This window comes from Sebastes umbrosus, chromosome 7, assembly GCF_015220745.1.
Source record: "Sebastes umbrosus isolate fSebUmb1 chromosome 7, fSebUmb1.pri, whole genome shotgun sequence".
Classification (NCBI taxonomy): Eukaryota; Metazoa; Chordata; class Actinopteri; order Perciformes; family Sebastidae; genus Sebastes; species Sebastes umbrosus.
This window is the reverse complement of record NC_051275.1, coordinates 22,616,127-22,633,206: the sequence shown is the minus strand read 5'-3', so window position 1 is coordinate 22,633,206 and position 17,080 is coordinate 22,616,127. Positions and strand designations below refer to the sequence as shown.

Genomic DNA, 17,080 nt, shown 5'->3' with positions numbered 1-17,080 from the left:
CTACAGGCTACAATTGTTGACTGCAAAATGTCAATCATTTGAAAAGCATGATTGCAACAGTCATTTGCCAAGCTTACTGAGATACTGTAAGTTCCCAAGTAAGAGAATCCAGTAGCAGTTAATGAAAACAAAATCAAAATTCATGATGGCAGGTCGCACCCAACAAGGCTACACGTGTCAAGCTGTCTACACATGATCAGCAGTAAAATTGCTCTGCGCTGGCTGTGCCATTATTTTCCTATTGGGAGAGCAAACGCTACCCTTGAAATCGCCACCTACCACTGCACTCAAAGTCAACTTTGACCTTGGTTTTTATATACGCATCCTTTTAAAAAAAAAAAAAAAAGCCTATATATTATGTAGGGTTGCCCCCTCTTAGTCGATGAGTTGACTAATCCGTCGTTTTGGTCTTAGTCGACCAAGATTTCTTTAGTTGATTATTACTTTTTTCATGTCTGTGACATATTCTACAGATGTAGACATTGAAACTGTAATAATATTGCTGGTATGATGTCAATATACTGTCAATAGAACATTTTCACAGTCTATCTTTGCTGTGAACTGCACGCAGAAAAATTAGGCGAGACCTCGAATCTCTAGAAGAGATGCAGCTGACACGCAGCCGAGCTGCACGTCGCTGCTCTAACCTGTTAACATGGAAAAAATAAAAAGCAAGAGGTTCCGCAACACTCATGCGCTGCTCATGCATCCAATGTGTGGCCCAGACGTGAGTCATTTTTCAAGCTGAATAACTTTATTTCCAAGAACCTTATGATCACATCTGGTAAACACAAGATTTAAAGTGGTGCTTTTGTGTGATTCTTTGTGGAGAAACTCAGGTTCACAGATCTGTCGATTAAATCAACTAATCTTTTAGTCAACAAAATTGTGTGTTAGTCAGCTAAGAATTTTGTTGGTCGAGGACAGCCCTAATATGAGGATCATTTCGACACAGCTCTTGTTTTGAAAACTATTTAAAACGTTGCAAAATCAATGCCATACAAAATGACACAAAATGATGACTTCTGCCTCCTGTCCAAGTCCATTAACAACCGTGTGTTCTTGTTCTTCTCACTCACTGTAGGCCTCCCTTGAAAGCAGAGTCACAGAGTCGGCTGATATAAATGTTCTCTCTGTACCTTGCTTTGTCTTTGGCTATTTTGGTTCAGAGCTGCAGAGGCACGTTATCAGATTTCTTGGTTTAGAAGTGCAGTAGGTCAAGCCTCTCAATGGAACTTTGACGACTGCGGAAAATCAATACTGCAGCAACTGATATTAATGGAAACCCTCCATTAAGTCCTATCTAGTGTGTCTGCGTGCTGGTGCATGCATGTGACCTCTGTTTTCTCTGCCTTGCGGGGGTCCTGACAGGAATAGAAACTACCCAGAAAAGTATCTACTTCTGAAGCTGGCTCGCCAGGTGTTGGTACCAGGCGTCACAAGGAAAACAGTTATTTTTAGCCTGAAAGGTTATAGTTGAACACGTAGCGGTGAATGTTATGGTTAGAGGTTAGGCAAAGAGAGCTGGTCAATGGAGACTTCTCAGAAGTCAAACAACAAGGATACTGTGTGAATGTGTGTGTGTGTGTGTGTTAACCACTTAAGGAAACAGTCACGTGTCCTATAGTGTTAACTCTCACCTCCACGTGGACAGGGTTCACCAGTGACAGCTGCACATGCTCGGCTCGCTTGATATACTGTATGAAGAGAGCTAACATGTGTGGATGCTGTTTAGTTCACCCTGGCATGGGACCTAAAATACATCCTGCACGTGTATTTTGATATGCTCTATCACAGCTTTACAGAGACTTAGACTGTATATATGGCTCTCTGATATTAGCCGAAGCTACATAGTGAGGCTCTCAATGCTATTTAACTCTGAAACAGTTCAAATAAACTACACTGTCAATGTTCAATCAACATTATTAACACCTAGAAATGTTCAATGTACAATGATCTACTGTTACAGTAAGTGGTAAGCGCCCCTCGGCACCAGAAACCGATGCACGGAGGCACCCTTTAGCAATAGTATGACAAATCGGGCTTTGAAGTAACTCCAATGTAAACCCACCTGCGGTGTTATTCAACGGTCAGAGCAAGTGACGTAGTATCAATAGCGTGAAAGTCCACTAATGGGTCAAACAAAAACAAGACTTTCAACCAGGTGACCGCTGTTCGTGTCCCGTGTGCAACTAAAAGTAACAGTTGACTTATTTTGTCACGTCAGTCTTTAGTCCCGTGACTTGTTAGTATCGTCAGTCACGTGAGTCGTTTTCTTTCGTCAGCCCCGTGAGTCAGTAGTCAGTGAAGTAAACGTCAACCACAACCATTTCCTAACCCTAACTGTGTTGCCTAAACCTAACTTCCTGTAAAAACAAAAGTTTATTTTGAAAGGACACTTGGCATGTAACGAGCGTACATTGACACGCCATCCCCGGTCTGTCCAAAAGTAATGCAAGCGAGGTACCCCCGTGCGTCGATGCCGAGGGGCACTGACCATGCGGCGGTATTCGATAAGTGGGGTGTGAGAATGTGTTGACTGGTAAAAACCTAAAGAGTAAACTACATGCTGATGGTTTTCACTTTCTCAAAACGTTAAAAACTAATCACAAGTCATATAAGATAAATAAAGACTTCTCCTTCATGTCTCCATCTGTTCTGAGAAATCTATCTCATAATTAATTCAGCCCACAGCTGTAACACTGCGTCAACCCAGAGAGAAGAGGAGGTTTAAATATAATTAGGGTGCAAATAAAATTAGGGTGTGCTATAATAACAACCTCCCAGTTTATCTTCCTCTAACCTTGGATGCAGTTTGTGGTGCTCGTGCATGAAATCACCCGAGGGTACTTACGTATTTCCAGCCCAGGGTGGTCTTGCAGTTCTCACAGTAGATATCTGCTACAGCGTGCAGGCCTGTGAGCAGGACTCTCTCCTCTGCAGGGCCACAGCCGACGTTCACCCTGAGAGAAAGAACGGAGGGGAGATGGGATTGTGGAGAGGAAAGTAGAGAGGAAGGAGACACAAGCAGAGACAAAAGTTACAAATTATTTTTGTGCAAGTGGTTCAAGCTGCTCTGTTGTACTGTATGATGTGTTCAGACTGAGTCACTGCCTCACACCCAGTCACACAGCGCGTACTGACAGGGCGCCAGGCCAAGGAGCATAGATTCAAACAGCCTAATTTTCACACTCAATTCAGCTGCTAGTGACTCCGAGGCACAGACTGGTTTAAAGAAACACAATTACTGTGTGGAACAATATGCATTATTAACCTATTTTAAAACACCTGAGCAATTTAGATCACTGTTCGGACAAAGTTGTCACTCATCTGGTGATTGCAATGTGCTTTCCTACGCTCTGACAAGAGTGTGTGGATGAAGCATTAAGTCATCTGCTCTGGCTCTTTATGCTTCATAATGTTACTACTCCACTACTTGTTTTAGTCGTTACTGCAGAACCTAACCTCAGTGAGTCCACGACTTGCCGAAAGTCAGTTTAGTTTATACGGAAGTTAGCAAACTGCAACGGTACACATAAAAATGGCTGCTGCTCGGATCATCCTGCTCAAAGAGACGAAACTCTGGTGTTTTTTTGACAATAGCCGCTGCTGCCATGTTGGACTTTTTTGGAAATTTTGGAAAACGCTTATTATATTTATAATATTTTATTGTTCAACACAGGCCATTTCGGTAGAATATGACAATAGAAGCGTAGCTTTGCTGCTGGGCGCTGATGTAAATGTAAAAGTAAAATGTAAATCAGCTTTTATTGTCACACAGTACATGGTACACGTCACACAGTGAAATTCATTCACTGCATTTAACCCATCCTAGTATTAGGCTACTATACAGCGCCCAGGTTCTTGGCAATATACGTTCTTTGTCCCGCTACATTTATTTGAATGGGAATGTCCGTTCTACTCCTATATTCTATTTCCATGGTTTTTCCTGACACATAACATCAACCAGGTGAGTTGAAATGCAACAAGAGAGGGCTACTCACACTGAGTTGAACAGGTAGGCTCTGCCTTGGCTGCCCTGGAACGACTGCAAAGACGAGATGAGACAAAGATGAAAAGGCTGAAACAAGAATAGGCCCTTTCATACAGTGCAGTAACTCTATAAAATTATATAAGCACGCTATTATATGGCCATAGTGCTTCAGTCAGATAAGAGAGAGAGGTTTGGTTTCCTTATAAAACGCCCACATGTTGATTTGAGACAGGCCTTTACTTTAATAGAAGCTCTTATTTTAAAACCTGCAGACAAAATCTATTTTAATATCGACTTTAAAATGGGGCGCAGTCTCCCAGTAACAGCCCATATGCTACTGATAACATCATGGTTGGCTTATGCTTAAGTGGCTTTACCACTATGCGTTTATTGTCGTGCAGGCCTTTATTTTCCACAACATGAGAGCTTCTATTGATGAGACACGTTAAACCAATTCATGTTGTGCAGATGTGTTAAAGAGGCCTTTGTGCATAGGTGAGCGGCGTTTTCATAATCGCTCATGGAAAAAGTGATTCATAATCCAATTCATTAACCAGTTTATGTCATAATCCATCCACACGTAATAGTGTGGCGGCGGCTGACAAAGACATACAGGTGCTCAGCCTGTTGTTTGTTTTCATAATTCCTCATCCGTTCTCCCTCTTTTTTAATCTTCAACGCTTGTCCTTTTAATTGCTGTTAATCCTTCGTCAATTATATTCTGTATTATTGATCGTGCTATAATGAAAGAGACAAAAACTATACAGTAAATTGCTTGTCTCTAAAGTAAAACATTACCTGTGATAAAGTACCTTTTCAGTCTGTAATAATTAGCTGCCTGAATGTAAGTACTGTCTTGATGGTTTCCAGGGGCAACCACGGTTGGTAAGATGAGTCAAGTCACCGGCGGTTACCTTGGAGATGAGCTCGTCGTGGTTGGCCAGGTGAGCTCGGCAGTGGATGCAGCTGTACGTCCGGTGGCAGCTCGGCAGGTACGCCTGGAAGGTCTTGGAGCGCGTCATTCTGACCATGGGCGGAGTTGGCGGGCGGTGCAAGAAGGGACTGCCAGCCCAGGTCGGCTCACAAGGGAAGCACCGCAACACACAGGTGAGGGCCGTGGTGGGCGGTGGGTTGGGAGGCGAACACCTGAGCACAGGGAGGATAATAAAAGAGCAGCTAATGGTTACATGGTTGTGTAACAGCTGCTTCTTTAAACTGATGTTGTAAAGTGAGCCACAGGTGTACAATTGCCGATGGGATTACAGTCGGCTCTGTGCGTTCAGAGAATTCTCCAACCTGCTCGCGTCTTTAAAACCTCAAAGAGCAAAGATGTGATGAGACATCATGCATTATTAATGAGCCTGTGTTCCAGGCTGAGTCACCACATTTCACATTTCAGTCTCTCAGAAACTGAACAAAGAAATTCTACTTTAATTCTACTTTAGGAGAAGAGATTCAAACATGGTACAGGTACAGGTTTCCACCACACAGGAAACCACTACTTCTACCAAGAGGCCAAAAATGAGTCCTAGTTGATCAAGTGGACAGTTTTGGCGACCAAACAGGGACAGAAAAAACCTCAATTGGCAGCTATTTTGATAATTGCTTAGTTAAAGTAATTTTTTAACATGCTAGCGGCGCAGCTCAAGGGATGACAATGTCAGTCCTCCACCAAAACATCTCAACAACTACTGGATGAATTGCCATGACAATTTGTACAGACATTCATGGTGCTCAGAGGATGAATCCTGACTTGGCCATCCACTTCTCCTCTAGTGCCACCATAAAAGCAAAAGTTGAATTTTTCCAATGCAGATAGGCTATCTGCCAGTGGACAACCTCTGGTTCTGTAAAGTGAAGCCAATGCCGAAGTGCCTTAAACTTGCATTCTTTCTAACAGCCAGCAGGATTCGACTCCTCTCGTTGCAAAAAGAAGTCTGATTATAAAGAAGTCTATGAGAAAATGACCCTACTTCTCTCTTGATTTATACCTCAGTAAACATTGTAAACATGAGTTTATTTAGCATGATGTTTATTTTGTAAATTATGGGCCCATTTAGAGTAAAGTAGATGATAAACCTGGGTAAACTCGAGGCTTCAAAACGGCAGTCCACAAACCAATGGGAGACGTCACGGTGACTACGTCCACTCTGGTGCAGACAAATGAAGCCAATGTGGAAGTGCCAAAAACTGCAGTTCATTCACTGGCTACTTGAGGCTGGCTCCAAAAGTGAGTCATTTCTCATAGACCCCCATGTTAATATACCCAACTTTACAGCAGAAATAAACATGTTTACAGCCTGGTACAAAAAATGGTTTTGATCTCCAGCCTATAGCTAATTTCCCCATTCATGACAACTGTACTGGGGTTTTATATAACTCACCCATTTACATTATATTAAGGCATAAAGTTTGGCATAATTGTGGCCGTGGCCTTTTTGAATGACAGGTGGTTGCTGTACCAAGTCACTAGCTGTCTGCTCTGCTGCGTCAGCCGGTCCTCAGCTCCACCAACGATCCACCTCTTTGCCCATTTTTGGATTAGCTGTGAGTTGTCATCACTGCCAAGATGTCGACAGCCGGAGCCGCCCACTCCGAGCATCACAACGGCTCTTTAGAAACCTATGCGTGACGTCACGGAGACTACCTCCATATTTTATACAGTCTATGGTATTAATTAGCAAATGTTAACATGCTAAACTAAGATGCTGAACATAGCAAATATTATAAACATTGACATGTTGTGTGCATGTCAGCATGCCGACATTAGCATTTAGTTCAATGCATGTAAGTGCAGCCTCACAGAGCTACTAGCATGGCTTTAGACTCTTAGTTCCAGCTTCTCAAATATGACGATTTGTATTATTCAAGTCAATTTCAATTCAAGTTAATTTTGTTTATATAGCCCAATATCACAAATTACAAATTTGCCTCATGGGGCTTTACAATCTGTACAGCATACGACTCCCTCTGTCATTAGAGCCATGCATCGATAAGGAACAACTTTACCCGAGCCGAGAAACCTCGGTAAGAGCAACCGTGGAGGGATCTCCCTCCTAGGACGGACAGACATGCAATAGATGTCATGTGTACTACATAATAACTAACATACAGTAATAATATTACAACATAGACACTCCATATAACAAAAATGATCCATGATCCATCATTTTATCATATCATTGTAAATTGAACTCCTTTGGGCTTTTGACTGTTGGTCGGGCATTTAAACATTTTTAGATCTGGTGGGCATTTTTCACTCTATTCTGGCATTTTATAGACCAAACAATTAATTTGTTGTTAATTCATGCGGCAGATCAATTGATAATGAAAACAATCTGCACTGACTGTAATTCAATGCAGAACACACAGCCAGCAACGCTATAGCTCCCATTCTGTGTTTAAGTCTATGAGGCTGCAAAGATAATCTGCTTAGTGTAGCACAACTGCGAGGATCGTGCTCTGCTCACTCCATGATATCCAAATAGACCGAGCCCTTAAAATACTTGCGCTGGTGTGCCCTGGTGACTGAGAAGATTAGTGGGCTGGTCTGGGAACCCATCCCAAAGGCTCGGGGCCAGGAGGACAGGAGGGTGTTTTGACTAACTGTACAGGAGGTGGTTCAGGGCCTGTGCTCTCTTCTTTGTGCTGCAGATATCATCTTTGTGGTTTTATTGCTTAATGCAACTTTAATTGTGATTCCAGCCCCGTAGCGCTGGTGCTAAACACAACCTATCAATCGCAAGATTTAATCTAGTTTTATTCCCCAGAGCTACTTTTCATAAAGCTGTTGAGGAGCCTCACTAAAACAGTATATACAACTTTTATTGTCTACCTGGCTACTATTCTTTCCAATTTAGTTTAATGTATCACAGTAAAATATAAAAACATGACCCTTCTAACTAAATACTTCACAGGACTATAGCTCTATGATTCTATAATGACTTGAGTTGTTTCATCGTCATCAGACTGTCTCCTCTACTTCCTGTACGTCTTTACTGAACCATCTGGAAAAACTAATAAAATACTGAATGGGAGCAGGAGGCCTCTGTGAGTTCAGGACAAACAAGAGAGAGAGGCCTCTTCACTGCTCTGCAATATGATTGTTTTTAGTGTCGGCGGCTGATAAAGGCACCAGTGCTGAGGGGAAGGACCGGGGGATATAAATAAATAAGGCGGTGAGACGTGCCCTTGTTTTCTCTACTCTGACTCGGTGCCAGCGGCGTGGGATAGGGGCACAAAGACACGCTCAGTACAGTTGCCGGAGTGACCCCTGACACACACACACACAGGCTGGTGTTTAACCCGAAGCGTGTTTTACCCTTTCGGTCATTTCAGGACTGAGGACAAGGAAGAAGTTTACGTAGGATTCTCTGAGATCTGATCAGAATATTGAGAACTGCCATACAGAACTGGCACACAGATATTTACTTACATAATTAGAGACGTTTGCCACTTAATTCTTTTATATTTGGCTGCTGTGGAAGTTAGAGTTGAAATGATTAGTGGATTAATTGATTAGTCAATTGACAGAAAATGAATTTGTATAATCTTTTAAAGGAACAGTGTGTAACATTTCGGGGGATGTTCAAATTTTGGGACAATTTCACAAACTGCCGCGAGACTGTGTTGTATCTATATTGGGTCCACCTGAAGTTCTCCGACACACGTGTGAAACTGCGGAGCTGCAGAGTGCAAAACCGTGGTACTGCCAGCCGCCGTCTGACTTCCGTTGCTCCTAAAGTAATGTTATTATGGTAAGGATGGCCTCTTAGTGAGATGAACGGCGTTACCACAGGTTTGCACTTGGCGGCTCACGTTACCACAGTCTTGGGAAGGGAGGAGTGAGCGGAGGGGTACTCAGTTGGTTGCAATCTGCAACCACACCACTAGATGCCACCAAATCCTACACACTGCCCCTTTTAAATGTGCCTTTTATGATAGTAAACTGAATATATCTGAGTTTAAGACAAAAACAAGCCATTTGAATTTCAATTAATCAAGAAAATCTCTTACATTTGCACAAAGCTGCCTGATTATAGCTCAGTAATTAGTCTTATAGGTAATCTAGGAATGTAAGCTTCAAACTTAAGCTTCAAATTTAATTACATTAAATTCAAGCTTCTTCTTTAAAGCCTCTAACGCTGCATCTGCTACAAGTCACTCAGGATAAAAGTACAGGCTAAATATCTTAAATGCAAATATAATGAATAGACGAGGAACTGTCCGTCACAGCTGACAGGCGAGATGTAAACAATTATCGAAAGTTCTGTGGGATGCTGTTAACTGTCAGCATGTTGTAGTGCATCATGATACTAATGTGCCCTCAACAGACAGACATTCAACAGCAGTGCTGGATTATAGTAGTGCATGTGTTACACATCTTCTTGTGGGTCATACATAATCCATGTGGAGTTCTCTCTGTGTATTATCTGCAGTCGGCCTCTGAAGAATCATTACAGCTATAACAACAACAGTGTGTCAGTGCATGTCAGCGGCTTTGGATGAAAATACGTCATACTCATGATTAAAAATACAGTCATTTGCTGTTTTTTTTCTTATCATTTTAAACTGAATATCTTTTGATTTTGGACTGTTGGACATTTTGAAACTCAACTTGAGCTCTGGGAACTTGTGACAAACATTTATTCACTCTTTTCTGACATTTTAGAGCAAACAATTTAATCGATTAACCGTGAGAATAATTAGCAGATTAACTGATAATGAAAATAATCTTTAGTTGCAGCCCTAGAAATAGGGATGCACCGATCTGACTTTTTCAGTCCTGATACTGATAGTGATAATGATACCGATACCTGGGCTTTGTGTATCGGCCGACACCGAGTATCGATCCGATACGTAAGGGATCATGTACAGCGAGCCGGTCATTGTTGTGAAATAAACCCCTTCAGGGCGACGCTGAGTCTCCCTGTCAGGGTTTATTTCACAGAAATGACCCGCTAGCTGTAAATGATCCCGCTTATTACACAGCTACTTACTTAAAAAATCAATAATTTTATACAAAAACGGTCCGCCAGAGTCCGACAACAGAACTGCATCCATAGCAACGGTCTGTTATCCATAGCAACGGTCTGTTATCCATAGCAACGGTGTGTTATACATAGCAACGGCAGTAGAATGCCGTGATTGACCAATCAGAATCGAGTATTCAACAAAGCCGTGTAATACCAGCGTTTAATTAATAAGCTGTATGTCTCACTATGTGGAAATGACTGGGATCATTCTTTTATGTGTAAGGCAACATCAGGCCTGACTTAAACATTGCTTTCTTAACTTTGTAAAACAAAATGTAATAAATAAATAAATACATAGATATAAATTTACTGAACTATTGTATATGTTATTTATTATTAAAAACAAGTAAGCATACGTGAAATATCTCCAAACAGCTGACATGTTTGTTGTTAGCTCCCTCAGCCAGAGGTGGGACCAAATCATTTGCACTCAAGTCCCAAGTCCTAAACTTTGAGTTTCGAGTCCTAAACAAGTCCTAATGCCATTTGCGTCGCTGTCTGTAATTTTTTACACGTACGTTTTGTATACTGCAGTTAGTTTTTTGTTGACCAACGCATAGTTTCTGTACGCAAACTAAATTGTCTTTGGTATCATTTTATCCAACTGCCGCTCAGTTACGTAACGTTCTTCATGGTTTTCTCCTGCAATTTGATTGGATGCTGTCGGATTTGTTCAAACAAAGGGGATCTGGGGAATTAAGTGTCGACTTGCTGCGAATGAATAGCGTTACCGTTAGTTGATTCAGGATATGAAGGGAATTTTGTGGCACACTTTTTAAACAACATACTTTTTAATCTTTGGGCTTGGGGGAAGGTATCAAAAGGCTCAACTCCAAGTGAAGTAACGAGTCATTGGTGTTGAAGACAAAGTCTAGTTGCAAGTCTTTTTTGATTTTGAAGTCGAGTCATCTAATTTGTGACTCGAGTCTGAATCGAGTCAATTACATGTGGACCCATTCTCAACGATATCCAGCTATTTGAGTCAGTATCGCCCCGATATCCCATATCAGTATCAGATTGGTGTATCCCTACCTAGAAATGTTATGGCTTTGGTTTAGCAGTAGAACCAGCCAGTGTGAAAATAACACAATAATGTCCAAGGCAAAAGCGTGTGATAAGAAGAAAAACTTATTTTGGTTTATTCCATACACATTTTCTAGTGACTTACAACGCTGAAAAAACTTAACAAGGAAATAAGTAACTTTAAAGACGAGAACACCACCGAACATAAAGTACAAGAGAAAGCAGGTCCAGGCTTTAGTACCACATTAAACAAATGAAAATGTCCTTCACTATGACGCTGTTTGACATTTCAAAACAATTAGTTTCCAAGAACAGAACAGCACTCATCTTGGTGGGTGGACATGCTTTGAAACTCATTTTGCAGGGCAACATTGTTTGAGGGAACAAGGATGCTGACGCGCTGTAAAACGCTGACGCAAAGAGTCAATCAGGGCTGCTTTGCTCTGAAAAAAACCCTCTTTGACAGAATAACAAATTGCATAAATGATCAGATGACTAGAAGAACTGGTCGCTGCGATCCAGATCAGACGGGTGCCAACAGCAAGAAATTTTAGCAAAACTGACTGTCTGCATAACGTCAGTCTGTGTCTTTGGTGTTTGTCCATCTTTTATCTGTTTATTGCTCTCCGTCTGTCTCTATGCCTCTCAGCCTGTTTGTATATTTATTTTTTCTGCTGTCACTCTGTCTATTCATCAGTTCTGCCGCGGGTCGTTTGAGGTCACCGAGCCGTCCATTCTGGTCATTTCTGGGTGTCATCACAAAAGGCTACGTGCCACGAGTCTCAACAGCCAAAAAGGGCCCTTGTATCCCAACAAAAAACCTTTGTTATGTAACGCACTGATGCTGCCGCTGCTGATGCTGCTTCTGACAATGATCGAGAGGAGGAGGAAAGGATACAAGGGGGGGAAGATGAGAGTCAGACGGGGACAGAGAGGGAGTTAAATGAGAAGAGAGAGAGAGAGAAAGAGGGAAGAAGCAGTGTGTGTCCCTTCAGCAGTGGATGAGCTATACTGCCCACGAGCTGCACCGACACGATGTCTGTACTTCGTGTACTTTCATTCTGCTCTTCGTTCAGTCTTACACGAAGGCCAACAGCATACAGCAGCATGACATCACTCACTAGAGGAGGAAAAAGCTTCCCTCTGCCCCCCCAACCATATCAAATCTCACTGATGAGGCGATGCTCCTGCATCCCAGGTGTGTGTGTGTGTGCCTGGTTACTGTTGCTATGTTTCATCCGTACTCACATCTAATTTTCTGTCTCTATTTCGTCCTCTGTGGCGAGGAGGGCAGCTTGTTTTCAGGTACTTCAGGCAATTGTATTTCCTTACAGAGTTGAAGGGACACACTCTTTAAAGGCTCATTATCTGGCTTGTTTATACGTATAATTTCTGTTGCATTTCTGTGTGGCTAACAGATGATAAACAGTGAGAGTGTCAAAAAAAAGTGACAAAAAACAAAGTGGGTGATGTGACAACAGACCTGTTAAAACTGCAGGCAACACGTTGGACTAGGGTTGTCCCGAATACCACTTTTGGGCTTCGGTGAGAAATATTCAAAGGTATTCGAAGCTTCGCTGTGCAGCGTTTTCACCACACTACTGTACACACACTCAGCTCTACACGCAGCAAACAGCGATATCTGTCTGAGAATAACTAATAATAATTCATGTTGAGTATGAATAATGATTACTGTGGTATTATTCCTTATTTCATGAGCTATTTGGGGATTTGTACTTTATTATTACATACTTATATATAAAAGATTTAATAAACAAAGTTGAATAGTGCTTTGAAGCATTGTGCGCAACCTTTGTTTATGTATGCAAGTGAAGGATCACCTTTCAAGGCCTGCAACACTCTGACCCCCATCTTCGATCCCTGTGTATCGACTCCTCACATGATCAATAACTATCTCTGCATGCACGCTTTGCAATGAAAATAGATCAGTGCATAGGTTGCAACACGATAAAAGTGTCTTAAACTGTCTCACATGGACTTTATTTAGTTTTTTTTTGGGATGGGGGGTGCAGCATTTCCACCTGCTGGCCTAACTGTCATTGACTTGTATGTGATGGTTGAGATGTCACGTGGGGCTAACACATCAATAAATACACAAAAACATGAAGGCTTAAGGTTTACAGTGTGTGTGTGTGCGTGTGTGTGTGAGTGACAGTGTGTGTGTGTGTGTGTGTGTGTGTGTGTGTGTGTGTGTGTGTGAGTGACAGTGTGTGTGTGTGCGTGTGTGTGTGAGTGACAGTGTGTGTGTGTGTGTGTGTGTGTGTGTGTGTGTGTGTGTGTGTGTGTGTGTGTGAGTGACAGTGTGTGTGTGTGTGTGTGTGTGTGTGTGATTATTGAATCAGGTCACAGGCAGTGGCGCACTTCATCTGGGGCAGAACTTCAGCCACCAACACGCAGCAGCACAGATGGTGGGGATGCCTCAGCTCAGCAATGCTGAAAACACACACACACACACACGCACGCACACATGTACGCACGCACCACCCCACTCTGAAAAGCTTTAACATCTGCAATGACTTTTTTTTTGCAGATATCGATGAGAAGCAGCTGATTGTCGTCAGAGCGTGTGTGATCACATGCTTGTATTACATGATAACCCGCATTGATCACCTATACTGTAAAGGAGGTGCACCATCACGACCAAGCGCGCACACAGTGGGGGTGATGATGATGATGATGGCGCATACGTGCATGACTGCCACCAACCACCAACAAACAGCATGTGGCCTAATAATAACAACCACTAGATACTGTAGCTCCACCGCAGAGCAGACCTCAGCAAGAAAACATCAATCCAGGCATGATAAATACATATTACTATCATGTGATACATGTTGTTGTTGTAATACATGCTGCAACCATATTCTTATATTATGATATTACTGGCATGATAAATGCATATCATGTAATACATGTTGTTGTAATACATGCTGCAACCATTATTCTTCTATTGTGATATTACAGACATGATAAATATATATCATGTAATGAAAGTTGTTGTAATACATGCTACAACCATATTATTGTATTGTGATATTACAGGCATGATAAATACATATCATGTAATGCATGTTGTTGTTATAAATGCTACAACCATTATTCTTTTATTGTGATATTACAGGCATGATAAATACATATCATGTAATGAAAGTTGTTGTAATACATGCTACAACCATATTATTGTATTGTGATATTACAGGCATGATAAATACATATCATGTAATGCATGTTGTTGTTGTAATACATGCGACAACCATTATTCTTTTATTATGATATTATAGCACGTGTGAAAAGTTGCCTCAGGTTAAAAAGTAGGCTATTGCATGAGCTGTAGCTTGCATCACTGTATAATAAAGGCTGGAATAAGCTTCATAGAGCGATATGAAAACAGTGCGTAACAACAAAATGCACCACAGTGGGAACAAAATAACGCAGAGGAAGAAGAAGTCATTTTTACCTTTGAAGGGAAGAAAAACCAGATCTCCACGTAGCTTAGAAAATGCCTCCTCGTTTTCCTCCTGGCAATGCCAATCCTTAAACCCCCTTTTGCATTCCTTAAACAGGCAAATTGTCCTCTTCTTCTCTGTCTCTGGGCCCTGGCAAACAAGTCCTGCAGAGACGCAATGTTTTGACGCGCAGTGATGCCCAGCAGAGTTTAGATGAGGCAGCCAGAGAGAGAGAGAGAGAGAGAGAGAGAGAGTGGTGACAGAGCCAGCCGGAGCGAGAGGGTTCACTCCAACTCACTTCCGCCTTCGCAGGAAGTCCTTTTTATAAAAGGTAGGACAGCTTTTCTTCTGTTTTTCTGTAAAGTCGTGTCTCATTCCTTAGGTTGATTTTAGACGTTTAGCAGCGTGATATGAAGACGCTTGTTGGTGTGATTGCTGGAAGCATTCACATTATGTTATTCTACTGAGTTTATTTGTATTTTTCGACCACTTTTTTTGTATCGCTTCTCGTTCCACATTTTTCAACATAGAAACTCCTTTCAAACATCAAAACATGCAGCTCAATTAGGACATGATGGCTATTACTTTTCTTATTCATAACTTTCATATTTTCAGAATTAACCATAATTCATAAAAACATCTCCATTGAAATGAATGGAAGACATGTTCAGAATTTAAAATTTTTTAAGCATTTTCAACTCTTCACTGCTCATTCATACTTTCACCTAGAAACTCCATTCAAACTGTAAAATGTTCCACATCTTCCATAGATTCTGGCTAATATTCAACTTTCATTCATCCCATTTGTACTTTTTGAAATATTTAACTTTGTTTGGAGCTTGAAGCTTGGAGCTTAAAATTCCCCCTTTTGTATGTTAAAAGGAAACTAGGGATTCACCTATTTTTTCAAAATAAAAGCCCCAGAAGGTAACTTTCTTAACAGGGAACTCAGAACTAACTATTTATAAGGCTTCAGCTGCTTTTCATGCAAATACAACTTTTATTTACTGATTCATAATCTTTTGATTCTGTATCTTTCTTCATACAGATTAAAACCAGCAATGCAGTTTAGCGTCAGCAATTCAAAAACCTTAAAATATTCCACATCATTATACACTATTGATATTATTCAACTTTTCAATGAAATTCATACAAATTAAACCCATTCCCACTTTTCCACTATTCCTACTACTTCACCTTCTTCTCCCAACATTTAAGCCAGCATTACAGCGTAGCGTCAGCTCTTCAGCAACCAGCATTCACACCACAATTTCTCCAGAAATTGCTTTTCCAGTTACTTATACTGTTGTAATACGTAGACATACTAGCTAATATTGTGTTTAAAGACACGGTAACAAGACAGTTACCATAGCAACTGAGCCTCCTTTCAAAAGAAAAGTTCACATTTATTACGTTTTCTAACATCCCAACACAGCTTTTTTATAAAATTAAATTGGAGGGTTGTATTTGGTTACTTTACTAATAACCTAGTGGTAAAACTTTACCGTTATCACGACACGACAGGTCATATTCAGCGCAAACTCCGTGAAGACGTGAGTTATCTTGACGGCCGGAGTTGATGATCTTTGGCAAAAAGAAAATCACACTGGAACGTTGACTTGATGAATGAGTGACAGCTGTGTCAGCCAATCAGCGAGCTGATAAGGCATAGCAACACTGCGCTGATTGGTCGAGAGCAGAAGCGAGTGACCAATCATGTCAAATTTGTTTAATGAATTCTCCATGAATCAGTGTACACCACTATAGCTACATGTGAGTGTAGTTTTATGAAAGAAAGAGTTGCTGAGTGCAGTTGTTGAAATGTTTTTTTTTTCTTCTTCCTTGAGGTATTTATTTATTTTGTCTTATCTTTTATTTTCTTTGTTAGATATGTGAAATACATGAAATGAGTGAAAGGAGGACAAATCAAAAACCTAATAATCACAAAAACAATTACTCCTTTGTCAGGGATGGTCAGGACAATAACTATCTGCTTCAACTCCAACTTTCTGATCCACTCCGTCAACACTGCTAAACTGGAGCAAAGCTGTAATTTCTAAAATGTTCAGTGAGAAATATTCTTCTAAATACTCCCAAAAGGCACTGCACAACAATAATATTTTCTGCAGAGTATGCATTGCCTCAAATCCACGCAGGCACATCAATGATGGGTAAAAACAAAAGTTAAACTTAATAAAAAGCCAGCATGTATTCCCCAAGTGTACTGTGGAAATTCTGACTAAACATTTCATTGTATAATTTAATTATTAATATTGTTAGTCTGTCTGTATGTGTATATATGTATATATGTTTATATGTAAAATTCAATAAAAAAAATGTGGGATGGGTTTTATAAACCAGCAGGACCAGCACATGGATGTATACAGACAACAGTATCATTTACTTTTCCTCTACAGGGAACACTTGTTAAATCCCTCCAGTCTACAGCGCCACCTCCTGTCAGTCTGCAGGTGGTTACCAAATATTCATCCATATAAAGTTGTTAATATACTACACATGTACATAACTATACAACACCTCTCTAACTGTACAACACTTCT

General features: G+C 41.0%; 1 protein-coding gene and 1 long non-coding RNA gene across 3 annotated transcripts in view; one reads left to right on the top strand and one right to left on the bottom strand.

The window, feature by feature from the left end:
* Positions 1-14,445, top strand: part of LOC119491632 — a 27,021-nt gene extending 12,576 nt beyond the window's left edge. The window contains exon 3 of the long non-coding RNA XR_005207631.1: positions 13,416-14,445. This is a non-coding gene — a long non-coding RNA (uncharacterized LOC119491632). The remainder of the gene's footprint in view (positions 1-13,415) is intronic.
* The window catches only part of ypel2b (yippee-like 2b), a 19,741-nt gene extending 2,661 nt beyond the window's left edge, over positions 1-17,080 (bottom strand). Inside the window, exons 1-4 of one of the 2 annotated variants that reach the window (XM_037775785.1) lie at positions 16,025-17,080; positions 4,909-5,140; positions 4,005-4,048; positions 2,855-2,963 (exon numbers count right to left, since the gene is read on the bottom strand). In XM_037775785.1, coding sequence (XP_037631713.1) covers positions 2,855-2,963; positions 4,005-4,048; positions 4,909-5,025 — 270 coding nt within the window. In that variant the 5' untranslated portion in view covers positions 5,026-5,140; positions 16,025-17,080. Of the gene's footprint in view, positions 1-2,854; positions 2,964-4,004; positions 4,049-4,908; positions 5,141-14,530; positions 15,010-16,024 lie in introns of those variants that run through there. The other variant, XM_037775784.1, reaches the window with a different exon arrangement.